Source organism: Copadichromis virginalis, linkage group LG13 (genome assembly GCF_057382275.1).
Source record: "Copadichromis virginalis isolate Kocher_CV1m ecotype Utaka linkage group LG13, C_Virginalis_male_GT1.1, whole genome shotgun sequence".
In the NCBI taxonomy this organism is placed as follows: Eukaryota; Metazoa; Chordata; class Actinopteri; order Cichliformes; family Cichlidae; genus Copadichromis; species Copadichromis virginalis.
This window is the reverse complement of record NC_140630.1, coordinates 2654369-2678846: the sequence shown is the minus strand read 5'-3', so window position 1 is coordinate 2678846 and position 24478 is coordinate 2654369. Positions and strand designations below refer to the sequence as shown.

Genomic DNA, 24478 nt, shown 5'->3' with positions numbered 1-24478 from the left:
TAATCAGTTTATGTGTGTGGTTACAGACCGGCTACTTATGCAGTACCGCCGATATGGACACAATTAATCATGTGACCCTGCCCTCATAGAGGGCTGGCTAAACATCAGCTGGTTATAAGCTAGCATCTGTGAGCTAATGTTAGCCTCGAGTGTCCTAAAAATGACACTTTTCCTCTGATAAATAGTTTGGCTACATTCTCACATCATATGAACACTTAATCAGTTAAAGTCTAGGAGTCCAACAATGTTAGCTTCACTTCAGAGAAAGGTTTACCAATGCTGGCTAACAGCAGCTAGCAGCAGCTAACAGAAGCTAACAGCAACAAAAACAGCAGCGCTAACTGACAAGAAGGTTCAGCAGCTCACCTCAGTATCCCTGTCATCAGTCTGAAATAAGCTTCCCTGACTTGTTTCAGACTCCTTTGAAGCTTTTACAGCGTCCTCCAGAGGGAACAGATTTGGATAGAGTCATACTTATATGTGAGATTAATGAAGTCTGAGTAACTGAAGCAGATTTTTAAAACTACACTAAAGATCAGTGCTGGTTGGATCTAAAGCTGGAAGCAACAGAATATCTTGTAATTTTTGGTTTACATTTGTAATCGTAGAATAAAGAAAGCTTTAATGTTGGTTTATATTCAACATTAAACGTAAAACAAATGTTGGGGCTAAACCAGAGTTAAGCTGTTATTAAAACTGAGAATGTAAATAAAATGAGTTTCAATTGTACTTTGATGTCATTTATAATAAGTGAGCTGCAGGGTTGATCTGATTAACCGGCATCAAACCGTTCCTGAGCAGGTAAATCGAATCAGAGTTGACGGTGTTTCTGTGTCCAGGTGGAGTCAGTTCAGAGATCTGGTGGATCAGAAGAAGGAAAGCCTGAACTCGGCTCTGGGAGTCCAGAACTACCACCTGGAGTGCAACGAGACCAAGTCCTGGATCAAAGAGAAGACCAAGGTACCAACAGAGCCAAATTACCAAAACCGGCGAACGACGAGAGGCGTGATTTTTACACGAACCACTCTGTGGTGCCTGATCGATCTTTTTGCCCCCCGTCTGTGTGCAGGTGATCGAGTCGACCCAGGAGCTGGGGAACGACCTGGCCGGCGTCATGGCTCTGCAGAGGAAGCTGACGGGGATGGAGCGCGACCTCGTGGCCATACAGGACAAGCTGAGCGACCTGGGAAAGGAGGCGGAGCGTTTGGGCTCCGAACACCCGGAACAGTCCGAGGCCATCAAAGGGCGTCTGGCTGAGATCACCGGCGTCTGGGACGAGATGAAAGTAGGCTTTTCTCCCCGTGTCTGTATATAACTACCAAACGGAGAATTTGGTGCCGCTAATCATCTCCTGGCTGTTTTCAGGACACCCTGAAGAACCGGGAGGAGTCTCTGGGCGAAGCCAGCAAGCTGCAGCAGTTCCTGCGCGACCTTGACGACTTCCAGTCGTGGCTGTCGCGGACGCAGACGGTCATCGCCTCTGAGGACATGCCCAACACGCTGGCCGAGGCCGAGAAGCTGCTGGCCCAGCACGAGGGCATCAAGAACGAGATACGCAACTATGAGGAGGACTACCAGAAGATGAGGGACATGGGTGAGATGGTGACGCAGGGCCAGACGGACGCGCAGTACATGTTCCTGCGACAGCGGCTGCAGGCGCTGGACACCGGCTGGAACGAGCTGCACAAGATGTGGGAGAACCGGCAGAACCTGCTGTCCCAGTCTCACGCTTACCAGCTGTTCCTCCGGGACACCAAGCAGGCCGAGGCCTTCCTCAACAACCAGGTGAGCTCGCCGTTCCATCTCACCTGTGCTCCACGGTGTAGAATCTGAAACCTCAGTTACCATGGATACCAGACTACAGGAAATGGTTCAGAGGGTCATGTGATGTGAGCACAGAGTGAACCGCCGTCGCATTAATGATGCTCACAGTCTCCGATCTGCGACAACCGTCACATGATTTTTGCCCAGATCTCTCCCTCTGTACCCCAAGTGCATGCTGGGACAGAATCCAGCTTCTTTCTTTCTTTGCATAACTTTTACCCAAATAAAAACCTTTAGCTGGAAACGGTGAGTCAGAGGTATCAAATAAAGACGCCTCAGTCTCTGAGCTTCACACAGTCAGAGAGCTCAAACGTCCCGCAGAGGATGTCAAAGGTCAAGTAGCTGCTCAGCTGAGAGACGAGAGTGACGGGACGTGAGGTAGTTCAGAAGTTCAGCCAGCCCTGTGATAGGTGAGCAGCGTGAGCATGGCGCTCGCTGTGCGATCAGAGGCCTCGGCCTGCGTCACAGTCCAGGATTCAAAGAATCATCAGCTGTGATTTCGAACACTTCAGATTAGAAATGTTTCTGGTCGTGCGGCTGTTTTCTCAGGTCACACGCTGCCACCTGCTGGTGAAAAGCCTCCATTACAGCCACGTGTTTACCCTCAGCGTGTGATCTACAGCAACTCATTTCTGTCCGCTTCAGCTCACTCACACGTTTTCAAGCGAACATGTTACGTTTCTTTTACCAGTTACACAGAACATTAATTAATAAAAACTCCAGAACAAATGGTAATGTCTCTGTGTTCGGTCTTCTCCTCCTCTGGCAAAATGGTGGAAATCCTGATGATGATGATGATGATGAAGGCTGTGCTTAGCCAGGCTGCTCATTAGTTAGCGGAGATGGGAGGATTACATCAGACGAATTAAAGTTTAAGCTGGAGCCTGGTGGCTGTGGCTCAGGCGGAGATCATCTCAGTGTAACAACCTCAGCCTGCTTCCTTCACTTTAACGTAGAAGTTCGATGGTTTTGAGATTGTTCTTACATTTCATTCTGAAACAACCCCTTTAAGATGACTTTGTTTTGATTGGCTGCCCCTCGAACAGGCTTGAAAAAGCCCCACCCCTCTCTATGACATCATCCAGATGCTAGTTTTTAACGACTCCTCTGCGTTCCTCCACCAGGAGTACGTCCTGGCTCATACAGAGATGCCCACCACCCTGGAGGGCGCCGAGGCTGCTATCAAGAAGCAGGAGGACTTCATGACCACCATGGACGCCAACGAGGAGAAGATCGGCGCCGTGGTCGACACCGGCCGCCGCCTGGTCGCTGACGACAACATCAACGCCGAGCGCATCCAGGAGAAGGTGGACTCCATCGACCAGAGGTGACCAAGAGTCTGTCAGTGTGTGAGAAATCGATCCGGGAAGGGAGAGAGGATCATTTGATGATTTCCTGTTTACGATACATGTGACGATGTTAAAGGGAAACGTGAGCTTTACAAACTTTAACCTTCTTGCAGAAAAACGAAACAAAATAACTTTTGTTCTGCAGACACAAGAAGAACCGAGCGGCTGCCAGCGACCTGCTGACGAGGCTGAAGGACAACAGAGACCTGCAGAAGTTCCTGCAGGACTGCCAGGAGGTAAAGCGCCGCCATTCAAAACACACGAAACATCCAGAGTGCGGAGGGCTTAGCCTCTGCTTCAGCTGCTGCTGGTGTCTGAGCTCGTTTGCCGGCTGTGTGTCCTCAGCTGTCCCTGTGGATCAACGAGAAGATGCTGACGGCTCAGGACATGTCGTACGACGAGGCCAGGAACCTCCACAGCAAGTGGCTGAAGCACCAGGCCTTCATGGCTGAACTGCAGTCCAACAAGGAGTGGCTGGACAAGATCAACAAGGTGAGCAGGGAGGAGGCGGAGTCAGACCGAGGAGGGAATCGGAGGACTGAAGTACGCAGCACAGATGAGCCCAGCAGCTGTTAGAGTACGAGAGCAGCCTGTCGGTGCTGGGTGACATCACTGAGAGCAAAAGCATCATTTTCAGTTGGCAGCATAAACGTCACACATCCTCGTATATCAGCACAAATATGTAAAAGAGTCCCTGTGACATCGCCTGTTTTAAAGCTGCCGTGTTTCTAAGCTGTCATCCCTGAACTCAGGAGCGTTGTCCAGTCCAGACCAACCGCTTGTTTTCTGCTCTGACGATTGGTTGAAACCTCCTGTGCCGCAGGACGGGCAGACGCTGATGGCAGAGAAACCAGACACGGAGGCCATGGTGAAGGAGAAGCTGGCGTCCCTGCAGACGATGTGGGACGAGCTGGAGTCGACCACGCAGACCAAAGCCAAGTGTCTGTTCGACGCCAACAAGGCCGAGCTGTTCACGCAGAGCTGCGCCGACCTCGACAAGTGGCTGGGCGGGCTGGAGGCGCAGCTGCAGTCGGACGACTACGGCAAAGACCTCACCTCGGTCAACATCCTGCTCAAGAAGCAGCAGGTGAGGACGAGGTTTCCTTTCAGTGTGAACTATAAACTGTATATCTGCACGATGTTGGCTAAAAACACTTTGTTATTGACTCTATCAGCTGTCGGAGGGTTTCCCTGTAAACTGGTATTGGCAGTGATGCATGAAGGAGGAGAAACCTGGACCTTTGATTTCAACAGCAGGGCGGGTTGGGCCCCAGCCCCCCCCCTTCTTTAGGCACGCCCCTGACTCGTGTTATTCTGCACAGAAACAGCTTTTTTCATAATCAGATAATTATTGATTGATTGATCCGAAGCTCGTCGTTACTGCGAGTCCTCCATCGCCATGCTTTCTAAGCAGCTTTTACATAATTCAGCCTCACACTCGCTCCTCTTACGTAATCGTTCACTGGAGTGTCGAGCCCACGCTGAGAGCGCGGACAGCCGTGTTTGTGAGGACCTCGCCGTTTTTCCACTGATGATGGTTTTAAAGGTGGAGGTCCTCGATGGTGCCGACGATGGTTTTATTAATGTAAGAGTAACAGGGAGGTCCTCACAGAGATGGTAAAACAGGAGCGTGTGTGTGGTGTTGGAGGGAGATCATTAGTGTTTGATCTGTCAAACAGAGAGAGAGGAAAACAAACCTCCTCCTCCTCCTCGTCTTCCTCGCTGCTCTAATTTTAGTTCAGGCTGTCCTGTTTCTGCTGCAGACGTTCGTTGTGTTTGTCAGTCGCTTCTCGGACGTCAGGAGATTTTTTATTTTACATTTTTGACAATACTGAAGGAAAATAAGACGAGGCCTCAGAACCAGTTTTTAAAATTATATTCTTTAAATTTATAATTTTTTAACACTGTTTGGTTCTTCAGTGAGCAACACTGTTTTTAATTTAAAGTATTTATATTTAATATTGTCTTTTTATACATGAATTCTATTTTTAATGCAAACTTTATGATTTGATTTATTTCTCTATTTTTGACTGTTTTGCATTTTTACTCATTAACTGAGTTTTGAGCTTCTCTTATTTATTTTATTTATTTTTGTTTATGGTTTCTTTTTGCTGCTTATATAGTATTTTATTTTTAAAATGTTGATTTTATTTAGTTTTTAGGTCTTTGTTGCATTTTTTAATATTTAGATTTTTCGGTGGATATTTCTCGCTTTGCATTTGCTCCTCATCAGAATATTTTCTGAAGGTATTTTATTAAATTATTTCATTTTCCTCGTTAAAGCAAAAAGATGCAAATAAAGCAACATCGTGCCGACGATTGAACCGAATATCAGAAAAACTTTCAGCTCTGTTGAAACAAACTGTTTGTCTTAGACGTCATTCACATATTTTCTGGGGGGGGGGGTTGCGCTCGTGTCTGTGGCTGCAGCGGCGTCTTCTCCCCGTCTCACCTGTAAACTGTCCTCCTGCAGATCCTGGAGAGCCAGGTGGATGTACGTCAGAAGGAGGTGGAGGAGCTGCAGAAACAGTCACAGGCCCTCAGCCAGGAAGGGAAAGGCTCCGAGGAGGTGGATGGACAGAGAGTCACCGTGGAGAGGAAGTTCCAGACGCTCCAGGAACCACTGAAGAAGAGGAGAGACCACCTCATGGCCTCCCGGGAGATCCACCAGTTCAACCGAGACGTGGAGGACGAGATCGTAAGTTTTTAATGTAACGACCTCTGAAGGTGAAAATCATCTGGGCCCAACAAAAAGTTAGTAAAATACAAAATTAATGGATTAATTTGTATTATATTGTGTCAAACATTAAAAGTAAACGAATTTGGAGATGAATGAAAATGAATCAAAGAAAAACTTCAGCAAAAAAAGTCATAATGCATGAAATGGAAAATTAAAGAAAATATCCTTTAAATACTACAACAACACAAAAAAGTACATAAATAATTTATGTAATTTTAAATGTGATTTTGGTCCTTTAACGATGACACACATGTTTTAATAACATGAACACAAACGTCGTCTCCACGTTTCTCAGAAACGACTTTTGACAGAAGTCGTTTCTGAGAAGGAACCAGAAGTAAAAGCGTCAGAGAGGAAGTTGCAACAGCTGCTGCAGTCACACTGATAACACTGATGTGGGAATAACAGGTGACGTGTGTGTGTGTGTGTGTGTGTGTGTGTGTGTGTGTGTGTGTGTGTAGCTGTGGGTGGAGGAGAGGATGCCTCTGGCCACTTCAACCGACCATGGACACAACCTGCAGACGGTCCAGCTCCTGATCAAGAAGAACCAGGTACGCCTCACCTTTACCTGCAAACTGCACGTTTTTCACGCTGATGGTTTTTATTTCTAAGCACTTCCTGTTTGGGATTAGGGATGGGTATCGTTTAGGTTTTATCCGATACCGGTGCCAAATCGGTACTTTTGAAATGGTGCCGGTGCTTAAACGGTGCTCAAACCGGTGCTTAAAGAATGGAGAACACAAAATTGGTCCAAAAACCTCTCATGTTCAGCTGTTTTTTGTAAAAAGATAACAATGTTAGCCTTTTCTGCAGCTATGGGGCATATATGGTATCACTCTTGGCTGGAAGCTTAATCAATGGAAAAAACACAAACTTAAATCCTCTCATGTTTAACTGTTTTCCACTTTTTCTTTGGTCATTTTAGCCTTTTTGTCCAGGGTGAAGGGAGTATCTGCCATCAAACAAGAAGACAGCTGCATGTAGCTATGATGATGTTTGCTAGTTCACCTTACATGCATTAATGTAATAACGTGGTTAGCCTACTCAACGTAAATTACACAGGAACAACATTAAGCTACTCACGCAGAGAAGAACGGCTGCTGCTGCCATCAAATACGGCGCATTTCTCGGCTTTTAAAAAAAAAAACGCTATGCGTCTCCAGGTGTTTCATCGGATTCGAGGTGTTACCTCCTTTGACAGTGTCACAGTATCATCTTAAAGCACTTGTTGCTGCTGAGTTTACATATTTTGCTGTGAAGTACAGCCAGACTTTTGACCGCTTCGCCTTGGACATTTTTAATCTGTAGCTCTGCTCTAACAGAACTTACGTACCTGGCCCCGCCTACTATCCTCGGAAACGTAAAATGATTGGCTAGAAGTGTATCACAGCTCAGGAAAAAAAAGCACCGAAATAAAGCACCGAAATGTGCGCTGCTTTTCGGTCTGGTTACTACCGTTTATGATGGCACCGGACACCGGTACCCATCCCTATTTGGGATTTTTACAATATTTCAATATAAAAGCAGTAAAGCCTCATATAATCCTCTCTGTGACCTTTGACCTTCACAGACCTTGCAGAAGGAGATCCAGGGCCACCAGCCTCGCTATGACGACATCTTCGAGCGCAGCCAACACGTCCTGCGCGAGGACAGCCCGACGACCGAGCTGATCCGCCAGCGGCTCGCCGACCTGCAGTCGCTGTGGGAGCAAATCAAGAAGGAGACGGAGAAGCGCCACACCCGCCTCAGCGAGGCCCACGAGGCGCAGCAGTACTACTTTGACGCCGCCGAGGCCGAGGCCTGGATGAGCGAGCAGGAGCTGTACATGATGTCAGAGGAGAAGGCCAAGGTGAGGGGAGGAGCCGTGGGGGGGTGTGGAGAAGACGGACGCTTTCAAACTAGCAGAGCTCTGACACGTGAGATCCGGCTGTGTGATGGAAACCTGAGTCAGGTTTTAGTGCACTGGCACCTCAGTACATCCTCTTACCAAACAGAGTCAGGTGGATGTGTTCAGATTTTCAGAATAAAAGCATCTCTAAGGACAACATTTTCCCCGATTCTTTTCCTGCAGTTCTCTCTGACTGCCCTGCAGCAGCCCTGTGTTGCATTCAGGCACAGTGTGTTTGACCCGGTCCTCTTGGCTTTAGAGAGCAGCGTTGGATATCTCTGAGCAGGAAAAAAGACGTTAATGAAAATCTTACAGCCACTTAATCTCATTGGCTGTATGTTTGTTGAGGCTTTCCTTGTATGTCTCTGTGGGTGTCTGTTCTGTTTCAACTGTTAGATGTTTTGAAGGCCAGATTACTGAGTTAAGTTTGGTGATCAAACTGTGGGAGCATCTCACCTGCTGATCAGAATTCCACTGTGCATCAAAACTGGAGCTCCGACTTCTCAGACGCTCCGTTTTCTTCTGTTGGAGCACTTTTAGCATCTTTATCCGACCAATAATATGGCTGCTGTGGGGTTATTGTGCTAACACGGTCCAGACCAGGACTAGCAGACAGCTAGTGGCTACAGCCAACTGTCAGTCAAAGAGGCCACGCCCCTAATAATGCAAGTTTTAAGCCTAAATATAACTTAACCCGGTGAGTTATGAAGCAGTTGTTATATTTGTCTCTGACTCCTGAAATGAACCCCAGAGAAACTGTTAACGTGTCTCCTCCAGTACAGAAAACCTGTCCTCTGCATATAGAGACTCTTATTCTACTTCCTGTCTTTTACTTCCTTTTAATCTTTAATCTGTGACAAAAGTTGAATCTAGTTTTTATGAAGGGGGGAAATGACCCACAGAGAACAGTGTGTGTGTCAGGCTGTGAACATGTTTGGGAGTCTACGGGGACAGACTCACTGCTGGAGCCTCTAGTGGACGTTGGAGGAACTGCAGCTTTTAACCTTTTAACTTTGCTGTAAAATATCTTTAAACAGCTTCATGCTTTTCTCAAACACTCCTCGACTCTTTGAACCATCTTGGGGAAACATCCTGCACGATTTAAATAAAGACGATGTTACAGAGAGTCGGTCGGTCCGTGTTTCTGTCCTCATGCCTAAAAACTTCCTCTTTCTTGGTTTTCGGGCACCTCCTGTTTCCTCTCTTTGCTTTTGTGTTGGTATCAGACTGTTTCTGCTGCTCAGCTCACTCTAAAAACTCTGGAGGCAGGTGATGTTTTCACTTTGGTTTTTCTGTGGCGTCAGTCTCAGGTGAACTCTGCAGGTGAGGGGAAACTGTCAGAGCTGTTTAACAGTCCCGACTCTTCTCAGCTGTCCTTCCACTGCCTTCACTTTTCTGTTCCTCAGCATCTCCTCTCCTTTCTCACTTCTTGTTTCTGATTCTTTAATTTAGTTTCTTTTTGAATCATGTTGGAAAGTCCAGAGAAATCTGAGCTTTTGCTTTTGCTAAAATCAGCCTGTGTGCGTCTATAGGACGAGCAGAGTTCGGTGGCCATGCTGAAGAAGCATCAGATCCTGGAGCAGGCGGTGGAGGACTACGCCGACACCGTCCACCAGCTGTCCAGCACCAGCCGGGGCCTGGTGGCTGCCGGGCACCCCGACAGGTGAGGTCGTTTTCCTGCTTTGTCACAGAGAGGAATGAACTTGGCGAATAATGAGGATTTAAAATCTGTCCTGCAGCGAGCGCATCGGCATGCGTCAGTCTCAGGTGGACAAGCTGTACGCCGGCCTGAAGGATCTGTCCGAGGAGCGCCGCGGGAAGCTGGACGAGCGTTTCCGCCTCTTCCAGCTCAACCGGGAGGTGGACGACCTCGAGCAGTGGATCGCCGAGAGGGAGGTGGTGGCCGGATCGCACGAGCTTGGACAGGACTACGAGCACGTCACCGTGAGTTACTCGATCAGCCGCCTCCTCGCGCCGTGCAGGCGCCTCTGAGGTTCTTATGGAAGCATAAAAACCCGACGTGTCCATATAAAAACGAGTGAAAACAGGACGTCACAAAGACTTTAAGGCAGCACGTCGTTTGTGAGCATGCCCATTTCTATTTCCTCTCCTCTTGCAGATGCTGCAGGAGCGTTTCAGAGAATTCGCCCGCGACACGGGCAACATCGGCCAGGAGCGCGTGGATGGCGTCAACAAGCTGGCGGACGAGCTGATCAACACCGGCCACGGCGACGCCGCCACCATCGCGGAGTGGAAGGACGGCCTGAACGAGGCCTGGGCCGACCTGCTGGAGCTCATCGACACACGGACGCAGATCCTCGCCGCCTCCTACGAGCTCCACAAATTCTACCACGACGCCAAGGAGATCCTCAACCGCATCCTGGACAAACACAAGAAGCTGCCGGAGGAGCTGGGCCGAGACCAGAACACGGTGGAGACCCTGCAGAGGATGCACACCACCTTCGAACACGACATTCAGGCGCTGGGAACGCAGGTGAATATTTCTCGTCTCCCGCCGAGCCTGTCCGAGCTCTCGTCCCGTTAAACGAGGTCGTCCTGATTATCTTCAGTCTGCCTCTCGCTGAACGATCAGAAACTCATAAACTGATATTGTCCAATGAGAAATGAAGGCAGTGACGTTATTTAGAGCATGCTGATGGAGACTGTCGTGACTCTGATTCTGTAGCTTCATGTTCAGTTTTTCCTCCCTCGTGTGTTTTTAAGCTGTTCCGTATGCTGAAACGTTTCCGTGCTGCTTCCCTCGCAGGTGCGGCAGCTTCAGGAGGACGCCGTTCGCCTGCAGTCGGCGTACGCCGGAGACAAAGCCGACGACATCCAGAAGCGAGAAGGAGAGGTGAGCCTCGGTGTCGGGCAGCAGAGGTGCAGAGAAACCACATCAGTTCACTCTCGCCCTGATCTTCCTCCTCCTCTTACTGACCAATAAGCGCTGATGTCGTGACGTCACGTTAAAAGGCTGTTTGCCTCGCGCATGCTGCACTGCTGCCGCACTAACACCGCACTCTTCCTGCGCAGCTCAGCCGCTTTGTCACATGAATAATTTTAGCTCTCTGAGACACTCGGACACGAGCTGGAGTCACAGATCGAGAGGTGAAGGGAACGTTGGAACTCCCAGAAACATTTTAGGATGTTACAGGGCATGGTCAAAATCCTGGGAACACACTTCCAGCTTTGTGTTATTCCCATAATGAGGAAAAATCGTTTAAAACCAGAGTTCAGGTTTAAGCGTCAGAGGTGAACGGGCGCGTGGTCGCTGCCGTGCGCGGCGTGCAGAATCGTGCACGGCTCACCGCTCTCCATTAAAATGCAAGTTTAATATCTGATTGCTCCGCCCACTTTTCCAAAACGGAGAAACTGGCGTTGCAGTTTGAGGTGAGGATCGTTTTTGGACTCATAAATTTCATGCTTTTAATGATTTAATCACTTTTTATGCGAGTGTGCAGCAGTGTAACAAACAGAGTCCAGATGTGCAGTCTTAACACGTTTCGCTCAGATCAGCGTCTTTGTGTGAAGGTTACTGTTCACGACGTGCGTGTTCCTACAGTCACGGCTGCGTGCGCCCGTCGAGCTCGACACGAAGCCTCATTTTCATATCAACTGTTTTTACTCTTTGCACTCGGAGCTCGCTGTAGAAACGTGTAAGCGTGACTCCATCTTTGCCCGTCAGCTGAGGTTACAGGCGAGGAACAGGCAGTCTCATCACCTCCAGCTCTCGCGTGTCCTCAAACGGCTCAGCGTCACGTTTCTGTAAATCTGGACAGTTTAATTAAACGTTGGTGAAAAACCTTCAAATGAGGATTTGACTCCAGAGAGGAGGCGACGTGCTGGGCTGAAAGAGAAGCAGCTGAGCAGCTCGCACACCTCGTGGCTCCGCCTCTTTTTGTTTGGCGGTCCGGTGCTTTGCCAAACAGGGATTTGCAACGTTTCCGTGTGTTTTTCATGTGTAAGATCTTTATGTTGGTAAACAGGGTTTACAAAGAGGTTCAATGTAACATTTTAAAATTACACATAACTCTGTTATTGTAATCACATTCTAACAATCCAGCTTTTTGTGCACTTCAAATATGTTTGCAGAACTCTGGTGATTTCTGTTGCATTATGTGCATTATCCTCTTGGCCAGATCGCTCTGAAAGAAGACATTTTAAATGTCAACGAGACTTTTCACCTGGATAAATAAAGGATACGTAAACGTCACTGCCTTGTGACAGGTTGTTTGAGGCTTATGAGAGATACATTGTTTCATAGACCAACAAGTTATTTATAGCAGTTTAAATGCGAGGAATCATTTCTTGGCACTGGCATTAGTGTTTTTACGGGGGTGTGGTGCCGATACGGCGTCACTATTTGTGCTTTGTAAACACGATGTCGCTCTGTAACCTTTAACATAGTAAAAGGATCCTAAACAGGCCGACCTGCTGTCGGCGTTCCTTCATTGTTAGGAGAATGAATGATGGCGCTGTAGTGCTGAAACTCTTACCCGTCCCTGCTTCCGATTGGTCAGATGCCGACTGGCTGTCATGTGACCTTTGAGCCCACTGGGATAAGTGAAGCCAGGTGAGCAGAATCCCGGACTTGTCGTCAGTTCGGCTCTCGGGTTTCGGATTCGCCGCGATGAAGAGCAACGTCACGCTCCAATAAAGTGGAGCCGTGCTTCGTGCGAGCTGCTGGGTTTGCTCCGTATTCGTGTCGGTCCCGCCCTGCTGGAGCTGGACTGTTGATGCTGAGCACTGAGTGTTTTTGATGGCGTTGTGTTTTGACCATTCCCTGTATGTCCGTTTCCTCCCTGACCGCCCAGAGGAGAAAGGGAGAGGTGAGACTCTGTTTACCACAAACGTCGGCTTTGCATCAGTCTTCATTTTGGCTGCAGTTTTAGGCTTCCTTTCCTCCAGTCTGACTAAAATGTTGATGAGCCGCAGTAACATTTTAGTCCTTCCCATGCAGCTTAGTGTTTCCCGCAAACGCTCCGAACATTTGTTCTTTGTCTCCGCTCGCCTGGGCCGCAGAGGGGGTTAAAACAAGCGCTGCTCGTAGTTTGAGTCTGCTGACTCGGCAGAGACAGAAGACAACAGGCTGACAGGTTTGGCCTCCAGCGAAGCTTCTTTCAAACTCTTTTTAAATAGTTTCCGTCTTCCTGCACCTTTAGCTACCAGAGCGTTCAGCTTGCAGTCCTCCGCAGCCACGACTCCGTCAGCTGACGAGTCGCAGAGTCAGAGGGGTTATTCTGAAACGATGCCGGTCAGCCGGGCTGTTCGGCTTTGTAAGCATTCACCGAACAACCCGCCTCCTCAAACACAGTAAAAACATCTGCAGCCTGGATTCATCGAAAAATGTTACAAATACAAGACAAAATCTAATAAAAACTCCAAAGTAATTCGATCAGTTTGATGGACTTTAATGTGCAGATTCACATAAACGCACGTTTCTGCAGAAAGTCACCAGTTAGTAACAAACAATGTAATCTTTAACATTAGTAATATGTGAGGTACATTTAAAGACAGCTCAGCAGTTAGTGTGAAAGCAATGTTTTCGTTCTTACAGCAGCTTTGAATGATTCACAGTTCAAAATAATCCTTCTTTATCTGATCCCCCCCAGGTCATCCCATCTGAAACGGCTTTAGCTCCTCCCACTTTAAAACAGCATTGAACTGATTGGCTACATGTTGCGATCCCCTCTCTGTGACATCATACAGATCCCAGAGTACCGTATTATTAGAACCTGATCGTGTTTGATATGAACCTGAAGCATGAAGCAGGATCAGTCCACGCTTCCTTCTCAGATAGATGATATATCCTGTCTGCTTACGTCATCGTCTGGAATCCGAACAGAGCCATGAATAAATAGATAACAGCTGATGTAATAACTGATGGAAGTGCTGCTGTTTGCTCTCCAGCTTTGGCCTCTGCAGTCTGCACGTATGACTTTTTATTTGCTGGGATTGGCTTTTATTTGCGCCCTCAGGCTGTGACGCTCCCCGACAGCACAGCTGGACGCCTGAAACACTAGATCTACTGCCCCCCCCCCCCCCTCCCCCGTAATGATCTGAGTCTGGATGTCATCACTTCCTGTCCCCCTCCCTGATTCTCAGAGGCCCAGCCGGCTCCTTTTAGCCTGCATTAATTAAACCAGGTCTTCTGAGCCTCTCGTCACTCGGGGCTGACCGTCGCTCTTTGTTGTCTCCTCCCCCTCAGGTGCTGGAGGCCTGGAAGAACCTGCTGGAGGCGGCAGAGGGCAGGCGGGCGAAGCTGGTCGACACCGGAGACAAGTTCCGCTTCTTCAGCATGGTGCGCGACCTGATGCTGTGGATGGAAGACGTCATCCGCCTCATCGAGGCTCAGGAGAAGCCCAGGTAGGAGGCACGGAGGGGGCGGAGCTTCCTGTAATGACTGTATCCCTTTACAGGTTTATTATAAAACTCATCCTAAATGTTTCTGAATGTTTGGGATCAGAAACGTCGCTCATGTGACGCCGTGCTTGTTTTCAGGGACGTGTCGTCCGTGGAGCTGCTGATGAACAACCACCAGGGCATCAAGGCGGAGATCGACGCCCGCAACGACAGCTTCACCGCCTGCATCGAGCTGGGCAAAGCCCTGCTGGCCAGGAAGCACTACGCTTCAGAGGAGGTGGAGACTTCTCACATTTCTCACTCGGAGCGAGCACGCCAAAGCTGCCGCGAAATCCTTCATTACTCTGTTTGTGGTGATGTCATCGCTTTACTGAAGTCATGAACTTTTGAATCTTTCCTCCTCGCAGATTAAAGAAAAGTTGCTTCAGTTGACGGACAAGAGGAAAGACATGATTGACAAGTGGGAGGACAGATGGGAGTGGCTTAGACTGGGTAAGTGCCTCCGTGCTGTTCAGTTTATAGTCCGAGGTGAGCGGGTGGATTTGGGTCTAAGGTGTGGATTTGCTTCCAGTGCTGGAGGTGCACCAGTTCTCGCGGGACGCAGGTGTGGCTGAGGCGTGGCTGCTGGGACAGGAGCCCTACCTGTCCAGCAGGGAGATGGGGCAGAGCGTGGACGAGGTGGAGAAACTCATCAAACGCCACGAGGCCTTCGAGAAGTCGGCCGCCACCTGGGAGGAACGCTTCGCTGCGCTGGAGAGGCTGACCACGGTGAGCGCGCGCCACGAGAAAGCGCCGTCACCGGATTAAATCTCAGCTCTGAAAAACGAGACGTTGACTTTGTTCTTCTGGTTCCAGATGGAGTTACTGGAAGTGAGAAGAAGGCAAGAGGAAGAAGAGAAGAAGAGACAACCGCCCGCTGAGGCCCAGCCCGCCGACGCTGCAGCTCAAAGGTAGTTTGAAGTTTCCTTTGTGTCGGAAACTTCTGGATGCTGTAAGCAGCGTTTTGACTGTGTTTAAGACTCGGCCGTATTTCCTCAGGAACAGCTTTGTGTCATCGTCAGAGTCCTTTCTCCTGTCACTTTTCACAGACACATGTACAGTTGCCATTTGTGTTATTATGACAAATATTTTAGATTATTGTTGTTACAGCTGTTAATGAATGTTTGCACCTAAACCGTGCAGCCTGCTCGCCGCGCTCACATGAAGGTTTTCAGTTTAATCGTCTAACTTCGCCAGCTGAGCGAGTTCGTCCGGACGAAGCCACTGAGGTGCGTCTAACTCTCTGCGTCGCTGTGCTTTTTGCAGGGCGGGCGAGCCGGCGTCTCAGAACGGGCTGCCGTCTGACCAGGAGTCTCCCAGGGTTAGTTACCGCTCACTCACCTACCAGAAATACAGCGGCACCCTGCAGAGCCGCAGGGGCGCCGCTGCACCCTGAGCTGCACCCACATCACACACACGTCCTCGCATTCATCGTTTGCTGCTCCTTTCTGATTATTAATGTCTTATTTTAAAACGAGTTTAGCTTTCCAGGTGTAATCTTCTTCTCTGATATTTGTTTACTGACATGAGGAATCACAGCTGATGGGCTGTTTTTAAGAAAGCCTGCAGATGCAGCCTTTGCACTTCAGCATCACCTTTGAGTTTGAGACCTTTTACTTTGGTGGGTCTCTTTTAATATGAACCAAACTTCCCTGACGTTCCAGTTTGTTCAGGCTGGACAAAGACGGGAGGAAAGCAGTGTTTCTGCTCTTTCACTTTCACACACAAGAACAAACCAGAGTTTTATCCACTCCTCATTTGTCTTCCCCTCCATCTCCTCTTCCTCTCTCTCAGCTCGACACTCCTGTCATCCTCTCCCCTCAGTTCCTTATGTTCCTGCTGGTTTATGTCATCATTTATAAACTCACCCTGTGGAATATGAATGACTGAGGATACAAACAGAAAGACACTCAGAATTAGCCTTAAAGCCACAAACTGCCACTTAAAGCATTTGTTCCATTTTCATAGAAGCGATTTTTTTCTCAAACAAAACCAAAGACAACTTAAATCAGTTTATCAATCATTAAAACTGAGGCTGATTTATCCTGATGTTAAGAAGAAGCACGTCTTACTGTTCTTGTCTTACAATAAAACCTTTAAGTTTAGTTTGATCGATAACACTTTCAATTCAGTTCAGTTTTATTTGTACAGCACCAAATCAGAACAGTCGCATCAAACCCAGAGAAAAACAATCACATGACCCGCTATGAGCGAGCACTCTGGTGACAGCGGGGAGGACAAACCCCCTTTGAACAGGAAGAAACCTTTACGTTGTCAGTCTGTACTTCACGCTCGATTCCAAACAGATGAAATGAAATATGTAACAAATACCTTAAATAACTTAATAAAAATAGACACAGTTTGAAAAGATATCTTGATAAAGCAAAAAAGTCTTGAATTAAAAGTATAATAAAAATATTAATGATGTAAATTTATAACAAAGTAACTACAGTAATACAGGTTGTAGCCAGTATGAGGTGCCTTCAGCCTGTTGTTGCGATTTGCTCACTAAATATAGTAAATCATGACTCATGTTAGTTTTTGTTTGTAAGAACACGTGACGTTATATTTAAAGTCTATCATTGATGCCAAAGTTTTAAAAAATCCAAAAACAAAGAAGTGCACCTACCGCTCCACCTGTGCCTACGTCCACAGACCATTCATAAAACACGTGTCCATCCTTTTCATGTAACTCTGTTAAACACTCTATTATCTCTTTAATATTGTACTTATAAAACCATTAAAAGCATATTTGTGCATTAATGTAAGTTACACCGAATTAAAGAGCTGATCTATCAGCTGACAAAGTGGAAACTAAAGGGAAAGATGATAGTAACACATGTATAACTGCACTGTTTAACAGTGAACTCCATCAGTGGACACCAGAGGCAGCCCCGGACTTACATTTTCACCTCCAGCTTTCCTTCATGTTGTACTTACAGCCTTTACGACTCATTTGTCAGAAACCCATTCCTCATAAGGGACGTTAATACTGTGACATACACCCAGTGGCCACTTTAATAGGAACACTCTAAGTCCAATGCCATCGGACTTTTTGAACTTGCCTTAAAATCAATCTTGTGTTCCCGCTGAGGTCATAGTTGGCGTTGTGTAGCCGCTCCGCTGTATTCGGCCCCTGAGTGTACGTCCACTGCTGCTCGCTACATGCACTCATTGCACCTACAATCCATGTTAAAATCATTCCTCATGTAAAACTGATTCGCCACACGTCTCACCGTGTGAGTTTCTCCTCATTGTATGCTGTTGTATCACTGAGACGCTGTTTCCTGTCTTGTTTTCATTGTTTACTGTTGTCGTTTCCTTTTTTCTGTTCACGGTTTGTTTTTGCATGTAGATGCAGTTCGTTCAGTCGTTCCCCGACTAACACACATTCCCCAATAAACCCGTCAGAACCAACCAGTCCACGTGTTGTCCATGCATACTTTTCACTTTTCTCTCCATGTACAGTGTTGGTGTTTGTGTTGCATGCTGTCACCATCATTAGCATTTCAGTTGGATGTTCTGTTTCTGCATCTAATGTTTTTCACCAGTTTTCATCCGGGGGCTTTCCTTTAGTGAAATATTTTTAGTTATTTTACAAAGTCAAGAAAATACGGAGCCCCGCAGAGGACATGGGAGAAAAAAAAATTAAGATGGACTTTTGCGAGATCTCGCAAAACAAACTCGGGATCTCGCAAAACAAACTCGGGATCTCGCAAAACAAACTCGGGATCTCGCAAAACAAACTCGGGATCTCGCAAAACAAACTCGGGATCTCGCAAAACAAACTCGGGATCTCGGAAAAGTTTTAGCCGCATTCTTCGGACGCCGGCTCGAAGCCGACCGGGAGGTCGAGGCACGATGTGCCGGGAAAGCGGTGTTCCTCCCGGCTGTAGTAGGTCTCGACCTCCCATTAGCTTCGAGCTAACGGGAGGTCGAAGGCCGAAGAATGCGGGATCTCGCAAAAGTTTTGCGAGATCCCGCAAGAGTCAGTCTTAATTCAGTCTTAATTTTTTTTTCTCCCATGTCCCCTGCGGGGCTCCGTAGCTTCGAGCCGGCGTCCGATCCCGAGTTTGTTTTGCGAGATCTTGCAAAACTTTTGCGAGATCCCAAGTTAGTTTTGCGAGATGTCGCAAAAGGTCAGTCTTAATTTTTTTTTTTTCTCCCATGTCCCCTGCAGGGCTCCGTAAGAAAAAGATCAGATAAGCAAAGTGTTTGGTCCACTGACAAATCCAGTATATTTCAGTTCACTCCAATAAATCAGCGTTCCTGCTGTAAAGAAGAGAAACAGTTTGTTCTACAGCGAGTCTGGTTTTACCTGTTTGGATTTAATCTGTACAACGTCTGCACAGGCTTACAGATCTAATCCTTCAAGTTACTGAAAATTATCTTCTATGTACAAGTTTTATAATTCGCTAAGAAGGTTAGTTTCTAACGACTACTATCACGCCAAAGGTTCAGGCTCAAGTTTAAATTCAATGATAACAAAATCAGCGCAGTCTTTGGAGGATCGCATGGCTGTTGGCATCGGTTTAGCTCTTCAGTCATTAAGTAATTGTTCTAAGGAAAGACTGCTAAGCAGTAAAAAATGGTCTTTGCTGTCAGGTGCAAAAATGTTTAAAAATCAAACAAAAACCTGCTTCTGCGCCAGGCTTCAATCGTTCTTCTGGAATAGTTGGTTGGATTGAAGTGGCCCAGTATTTGGTGGAGAAAACACTGAAACAGGAACACTTGGATCTGGTCTAGTCTTTAACAGGCTCAAGTAAAATTCTTAGGAAAAACTGCTGCACTACATATATGTAATAGTAGTAAGTTGGGGCCCCTACATCTGATCCAGACTGTCCTTTGGTGAGAGTTCCTAGGATTGATCCAAGTCCTAACAAATCCCTTCAATAGCTGGTCGAATGTTTGAGAAGCAGAACGCTGAAGCCGTGAGGAAACACTCAAGTAAAATCTCAGAGGATAACCCGAGCCCAGTAAAGTCTTCAAGCATCAGTTTCGCTCTCTGTGAGATCTAAATGAAAGCTCCCGGGATCGGTCCAGCTCTTCAGTTAAAGCTCCCGGGATCGGTCCAGGATCGGTCCGGCCTTCGAACCGCCCATTCTTCCATCCCTTGAAGAGCTCAGTAACGGGGTAATAAGCATCCGGTTGGAGTGGGTGTGGTGTGGAAAAAGTCAAATCTGTTTATGATACTAGGCCAATCGCCTTCTCCCCTCACCAACAATGACGCCCAGTAATGACTTCCAAGCAATTTTGTCCATAATTGTTTGAGATTTTTTTTGGTGTGTTTTTTGGTCTCACCTGTGCTGGCTTCTCCCTGTCCTCCTCTTTCTTCACGCTCGCCACCGTGTTGTGCGTTTCTGAGTGGTGTTGGGACTGTGCATGTGGTAAAGAGTGTAATCACAGCATGTTTGCAATCTTAATTAATACAAATGTTGTTCTAATCACTGCTGAAATTCAGCTCAGCTCACACCCAATAACACTGAGCTAAAAAACCGCTGCTGTACGAGGCTGACGTAGCTGATGTCAGAGGCTCGGTGGGCCAATCAGAAGCCTGCATAGTTGTGTTGGTTTGAGCAGTTCAGAGGTAGGAAAGTGGGTTTATTAACCTGATACAGGTGACCTGTTCATGTTCAGCTTTGTAGTTTTATACTTGGACCATACTAGGGTAGCTTTGCATGATCAATACTTCAAATTACTTTGGGCCACTCTCCCATTAACCCACCTTTTTTCTGGTCCAAAGATTTCTGACCTTTGGACCAGCCAGTGGGTGGGGCTTTCACTCTCTGACATCATCCAGATCCAATTGTAGAAAAAATTAGATGAGATGGTGCTCAGAGCAGTCTGCAGGGTTTTGGTTCATTACTGCTTCCTCATTAGTAGAGACGTTGGTCATGTTTAATATGAGCGCCCACCACTGGAACAGGAGATGTATGACAGGAAGTTCGAATGGATTCACTTGACCAGTTGGCTGGCCAAAGTGGTGACGACACTGGAACCTCTGAGCCTCAGGTGTTGCCGCCAGTTTTCTTGGATTAACTTGTTTTTAATTAAGTTCTTGCCAACAGACATACTGCAGACCGCAGGCATGTGGTGTTCCTGCATCGGGGCAATTAATAACAACAATCATGTGGCCTGACATGAACTGAATGTCAGTTTAAAGGCAACAGAGAGCGAGATGATTGGATCCGTCAACTCAGAGTAGATGGACCCGATGGATTCCCTCAGCTGGTTTGGTTTAGTCCACTTTAATCTGCTTGCATTTTCCCAGGATTGGTCTTCCTGGAATATTTGACATCAGTTGGGTTTTAGGAGTTTTATGTGAGGCGAGGGCAGATAAGTGTAGATTCAGGAGAGGCTGACAGTCGAATCCTTCTGGTCTCGTGTTTTAGTTTGTCCAAACTGCTCTGCATGCTGCAGCTCTCATAACTCTGATTCACAGCTCTCCTTCTTATTTCACTCATAAACGAGTTTCTCCTCTGACTCTCTCTTCTGTGTCCAGGAGAACGTGGACGGGGCCGAGGTGGTGAACGGGGTGTCGGAGCCCAGCCCCGCTGGGTCTCCGGGGGCGTCTCGCAAGGGCAAGGCCAGCCAAGCTGCGACCCTGCCGGCCAAAACCCAACCTGACGCCCCCAAACCCCTGCTGGAGACCTTCCTGCACCGCAAACACGAGTGGGAGGGGCACAACAAGAAGGCTTCGAACAGGTGGGGATCACCTGCAGACACACCTGGAAAGAAATAATAACCCAAATAATAATAAGTTGCGCTTGTGAGCTGCTGTTATTGTAAGAAAATAAAGCTCAGCGATGAGGTCGACGTCTGCTCGTGTCCCTGCAGGTCGTGGCACAATGTGTACTGTGTGATCAACCTCCAGGAGATGGGTTTCTACAAGGATCAGAAGAGCGCCAGTCAGGGCATTCCCTACCACAGCGAGATCCCCATCAGCCTGAAGGACGCCGTCTGCGAGGTGGCGCTGGACTACAAGAAGAAGAAGCACGTCTTCAAGCTGAAGTGAGTTTCAGACCTGATAAACAAGTCTTTATTTATACTGGAGCAGTCAGAAACACATCACAGACAGCTTTAAGCAAAACGCTGCAGTTCTTTCATTTAAAGAAAGAACCTGACGGATGCCAGCGTGCGCAGTTTGAAGTTCCTGCTAATGTGTGTGTTCACCTCCGCAGGCTCACTGACGGCAATGAGTATCTCTTCCAAGCCAAAGATGATGTAAGTATTAAAACACAGTATTTCAGCCTCAGTGTTTGGTGCGTCGTTCAGTTTTAGTCAACATCGCTGTTATTGTTAGTCTTATATCTGCTTTACATTAGAAATATGTCGATCATTTATTTGTTTGGATTGGAAATACAATCCAACTTTATTTATGGAGCACTTTAAAAACAACATGACCAAAGTGCTTTCCAGTAGAAAACAGATCAAAGTTAAAAACTGTACATTAACCAGACAAACAAAGTTAAATAACAATGAAATGCATCAATGAAAAAAAGATATCAGTAAATGTTAAAACTGGTGCTGTCAGCGTTAATCTCGTTAAAATAGTGTTAATGCGGATCGCCCGAGAGTGGGACTGCACGCCGTCAATGCGTTAGCACGGTTAGCTCGCTTAGCTTGTTAATGCGTTAGCGCCGGAGATTTGCCGCGTTAATTCTGGTTGTGCTTACTGACCTCGAACCGATTTTGGCTGCAGAAATCTGTTAAAAATGTTTTAGTACAACTTTGGTAAGCAGCACTGCTTGATGGATTGTCAGAGCATTACGGCTGCCGTAGGGAGGAGCTTCGCGGAGCAATCTGGGTCCAAAACTCCGTCCGCTTCAGGTCCCAAAGTCAAACGAACACTAAGAGTTAAAAACGGTCTAAATTCTTTCATCTTTAATTAAATCATCAGCGTTGCTGCTTTACCAGGTGTAACTATTAAGTTTAACATCCATGAAAACAGGATTTATTAAATTTAATGGAGTTAGAAGTTAACAGGAAGTTAGCTCGCTAGTTTACACCTAAACATTTCATACCGTGTTCTGACTGAGAGATTTTTGAAACTAATTCAAACGTACAGCTCTGCTACCACTTCCAACATAAATGAAGACAGGAAACTAAACAGCAGTGACGTTTGCAGGGTTATTGAAGTTGGACTACCTGGTATATAATGTTGTGCTACGTGATTGCTAGCGACACAGCTATGTTAGCATAACATTAGCACAGTGAAGCTGGAGGATGAAGCCAACTTTTTTCCACTCGATAAAAGTTAACGTGACGGATTCTGGTGGTCAGGGACAAATGCAATCGCATAGCAGGATGCTGTACACGGGCCAAACGTCAGTCAGGAGCACAACTGAGATTATTCATCCACAATACGAGGTTAGTTATTAATATACTGCAACAACATGGGAACAGAGTAGCTGCGAGAGAATTCAACATTAATGAATCGATGTTACAGAAGTGGAGGAAGCGCAGTTTTTGGCTTTCCCCATATTTCAAAAGTGCTTCATCTCTTTGCTGTGACTGTCGGCATAATTTGCAGATGATAATGGTTGTAGCCGCTGCGATGCTTTTGACCAAAACAGGCGCAGCTTGATGACATCATCAACATGCGCTATCGCAATAGAGCGTTATAGTCAAAATCTCTATCGTTGGCCAAATTTATATCGTTTCTATCGTATATCGTTTATATCGCCCACCCCTAGCTGACAGCACTAATTAAAACCAAATGAAAGGGTTGCAAATGATCTAAACAAGTGTACCCCGAAATGCGTTACATACGAGCGCTCACCCGGGTCATGGTGGTCGGACGTGCTCGAGTCGAAGGCCCAGGTCATGTGACCGTAGAGGGCGAGTGGTGTTACAGTGATTATGATGTAATGTTTCTTCCTTCGTCTGCTTTTGTTTAGGCCCAAATATTTCTGATCTCATTATCCTCACTCTTTTAAAACCACCTGTATCCCTGCAGCAGGTGAGCAGGTGTAGCCGGAGGTGACTCAACGTTATTAGCGAGTTGTTGTTTTTCTATCAGAGACATCATCAGCACTTCCTGCTGCTCTAACTGCTTCCTTCCTCTTTGTCTCCTTCTGCTCGTGCTCCAGGAGGAGATGAACACGTGGATCTCGACCATCACCGCCGCCGTGTCGGGCGAGAAGCCCGAGGTCACGCCCAGCAGCCACAGCACGCCCGCTCCCGCCGCACGCGCTCAGACGCTGCCAGCCACGGTCGCAGCCACGGCGACCGCCGAGTCCAGCCCAGGCAAACGAGAGAAAGACAAGGAGAAACGCTTCAGTCTGTTCAGCAAGAAGAAATAGACGCTGTTCTTCAGCCTCCCCTCCTCCTCCTCCTTCCCGTGGTGCTGTTTGGGGTCGCTCCTCGTTATCGAACGAACTTTGGTCAAATATTGTTGAAGATGTCCGACTTTTCTGCTCATAGCAACTGTCATAACCCAGAGCGCTCCAAATCTAATTACACTCGTGTAACCCAAAGCGTCGCCTCACATCATGTACTTAGAGAATAAGAGTTTTAACATTTGCAGCAGTTGCTATGTCAGGTCGCATCCCAAACAGCCTCTCCTTCTCTTCTTTCTTCCTCCTCCTCCTCGTCCTCTCCAGCATGCAAGCTCCGAGCCAAAACTCTCCACTCTGTGCCTATCAACCGTCCGGTCCGGCTCAGAGCTCCAGTACAGCTACAAACACCCCCCACCTGCTTCTCTGCTCAGATCAGGAGCAGGAAATACCCGAAATCTGACTGAAGTGGTTTAAAGGCGGGGCGTGGGCGTGTGGGCGGGGTCTGCGACGCTTCAGGCAGCTGCTGTCGTTTAAACAACAAGGAGAACGCGACGTTAGAGGAGTTCCCACTTTCTTTACTCTTATCGCTGTTTTCTGTATCTCCCGTTCTCCCCGGCTTTCCCGTGTTTGCGGTTCGTCTCGGCGGGTTTTCCTTCTCGTTTTTCGTTTAGTTTTTTGGGGAATTACTTCCTGTTAGAGTCCATCCTCAGCTTCCTATTTTTTTGCGAGGCCTTGTCTTTGCAAGATGACGTGTATCCCTCTGTAGCGGGGAAAACCGAGGCCACGGCGGGGTGATTCTTTGAGCCGTCGAAGCGCAGAGACGAGTCGCTCGGAGCTTTTCTGACGGTTCGGTTTGCGCAATAAAACCGCGAAAAGCAAACGGTCGTCGCGTCTGATTCCCGCAGCGACTCAGAGCGTTACCCTGCAGTGCTTTTGACTGTATGTATAACTTGTGTATAACAAACTGTTAAAAATAAACCTGTGTTTAATTTCA

General features: G+C 47.3%; 1 protein-coding gene across 3 annotated transcripts in view; it reads left to right on the top strand.

The window, feature by feature from the left end:
* Positions 1-24478, top strand: part of LOC146695013 (spectrin beta chain, non-erythrocytic 1) — a 100521-nt gene extending 76043 nt beyond the window's left edge. For all 3 annotated transcript variants that reach the window (XM_085476929.1, XM_085476930.1, XM_085476928.1), the window contains 24 exons: positions 840-960; positions 1070-1285; positions 1366-1785; positions 2949-3151; positions 3319-3409; positions 3519-3665; positions 3997-4260; positions 5647-5871; positions 6375-6464; positions 7484-7762; positions 9334-9464; positions 9541-9745; positions 9921-10295; positions 10569-10655; positions 14010-14167; positions 14303-14441; positions 14572-14656; positions 14736-14932; positions 15020-15114; positions 15470-15524; positions 20706-20908; positions 21041-21214; positions 21385-21427; positions 23296-24478. In XM_085476929.1, the coding sequence (XP_085333055.1) occupies positions 840-960; positions 1070-1285; positions 1366-1785; positions 2949-3151; positions 3319-3409; positions 3519-3665; positions 3997-4260; positions 5647-5871; positions 6375-6464; positions 7484-7762; positions 9334-9464; positions 9541-9745; positions 9921-10295; positions 10569-10655; positions 14010-14167; positions 14303-14441; positions 14572-14656; positions 14736-14932; positions 15020-15114; positions 15470-15524; positions 20706-20908; positions 21041-21214; positions 21385-21427; positions 23296-23508 (4216 nt within the window). In that variant the 3' untranslated portion in view covers positions 23509-24478. The remainder of the gene's footprint in view (positions 1-839; positions 961-1069; positions 1286-1365; positions 1786-2948; positions 3152-3318; positions 3410-3518; positions 3666-3996; positions 4261-5646; positions 5872-6374; positions 6465-7483; positions 7763-9333; positions 9465-9540; positions 9746-9920; positions 10296-10568; positions 10656-14009; positions 14168-14302; positions 14442-14571; positions 14657-14735; positions 14933-15019; positions 15115-15469; positions 15525-20705; positions 20909-21040; positions 21215-21384; positions 21428-23295) is intronic.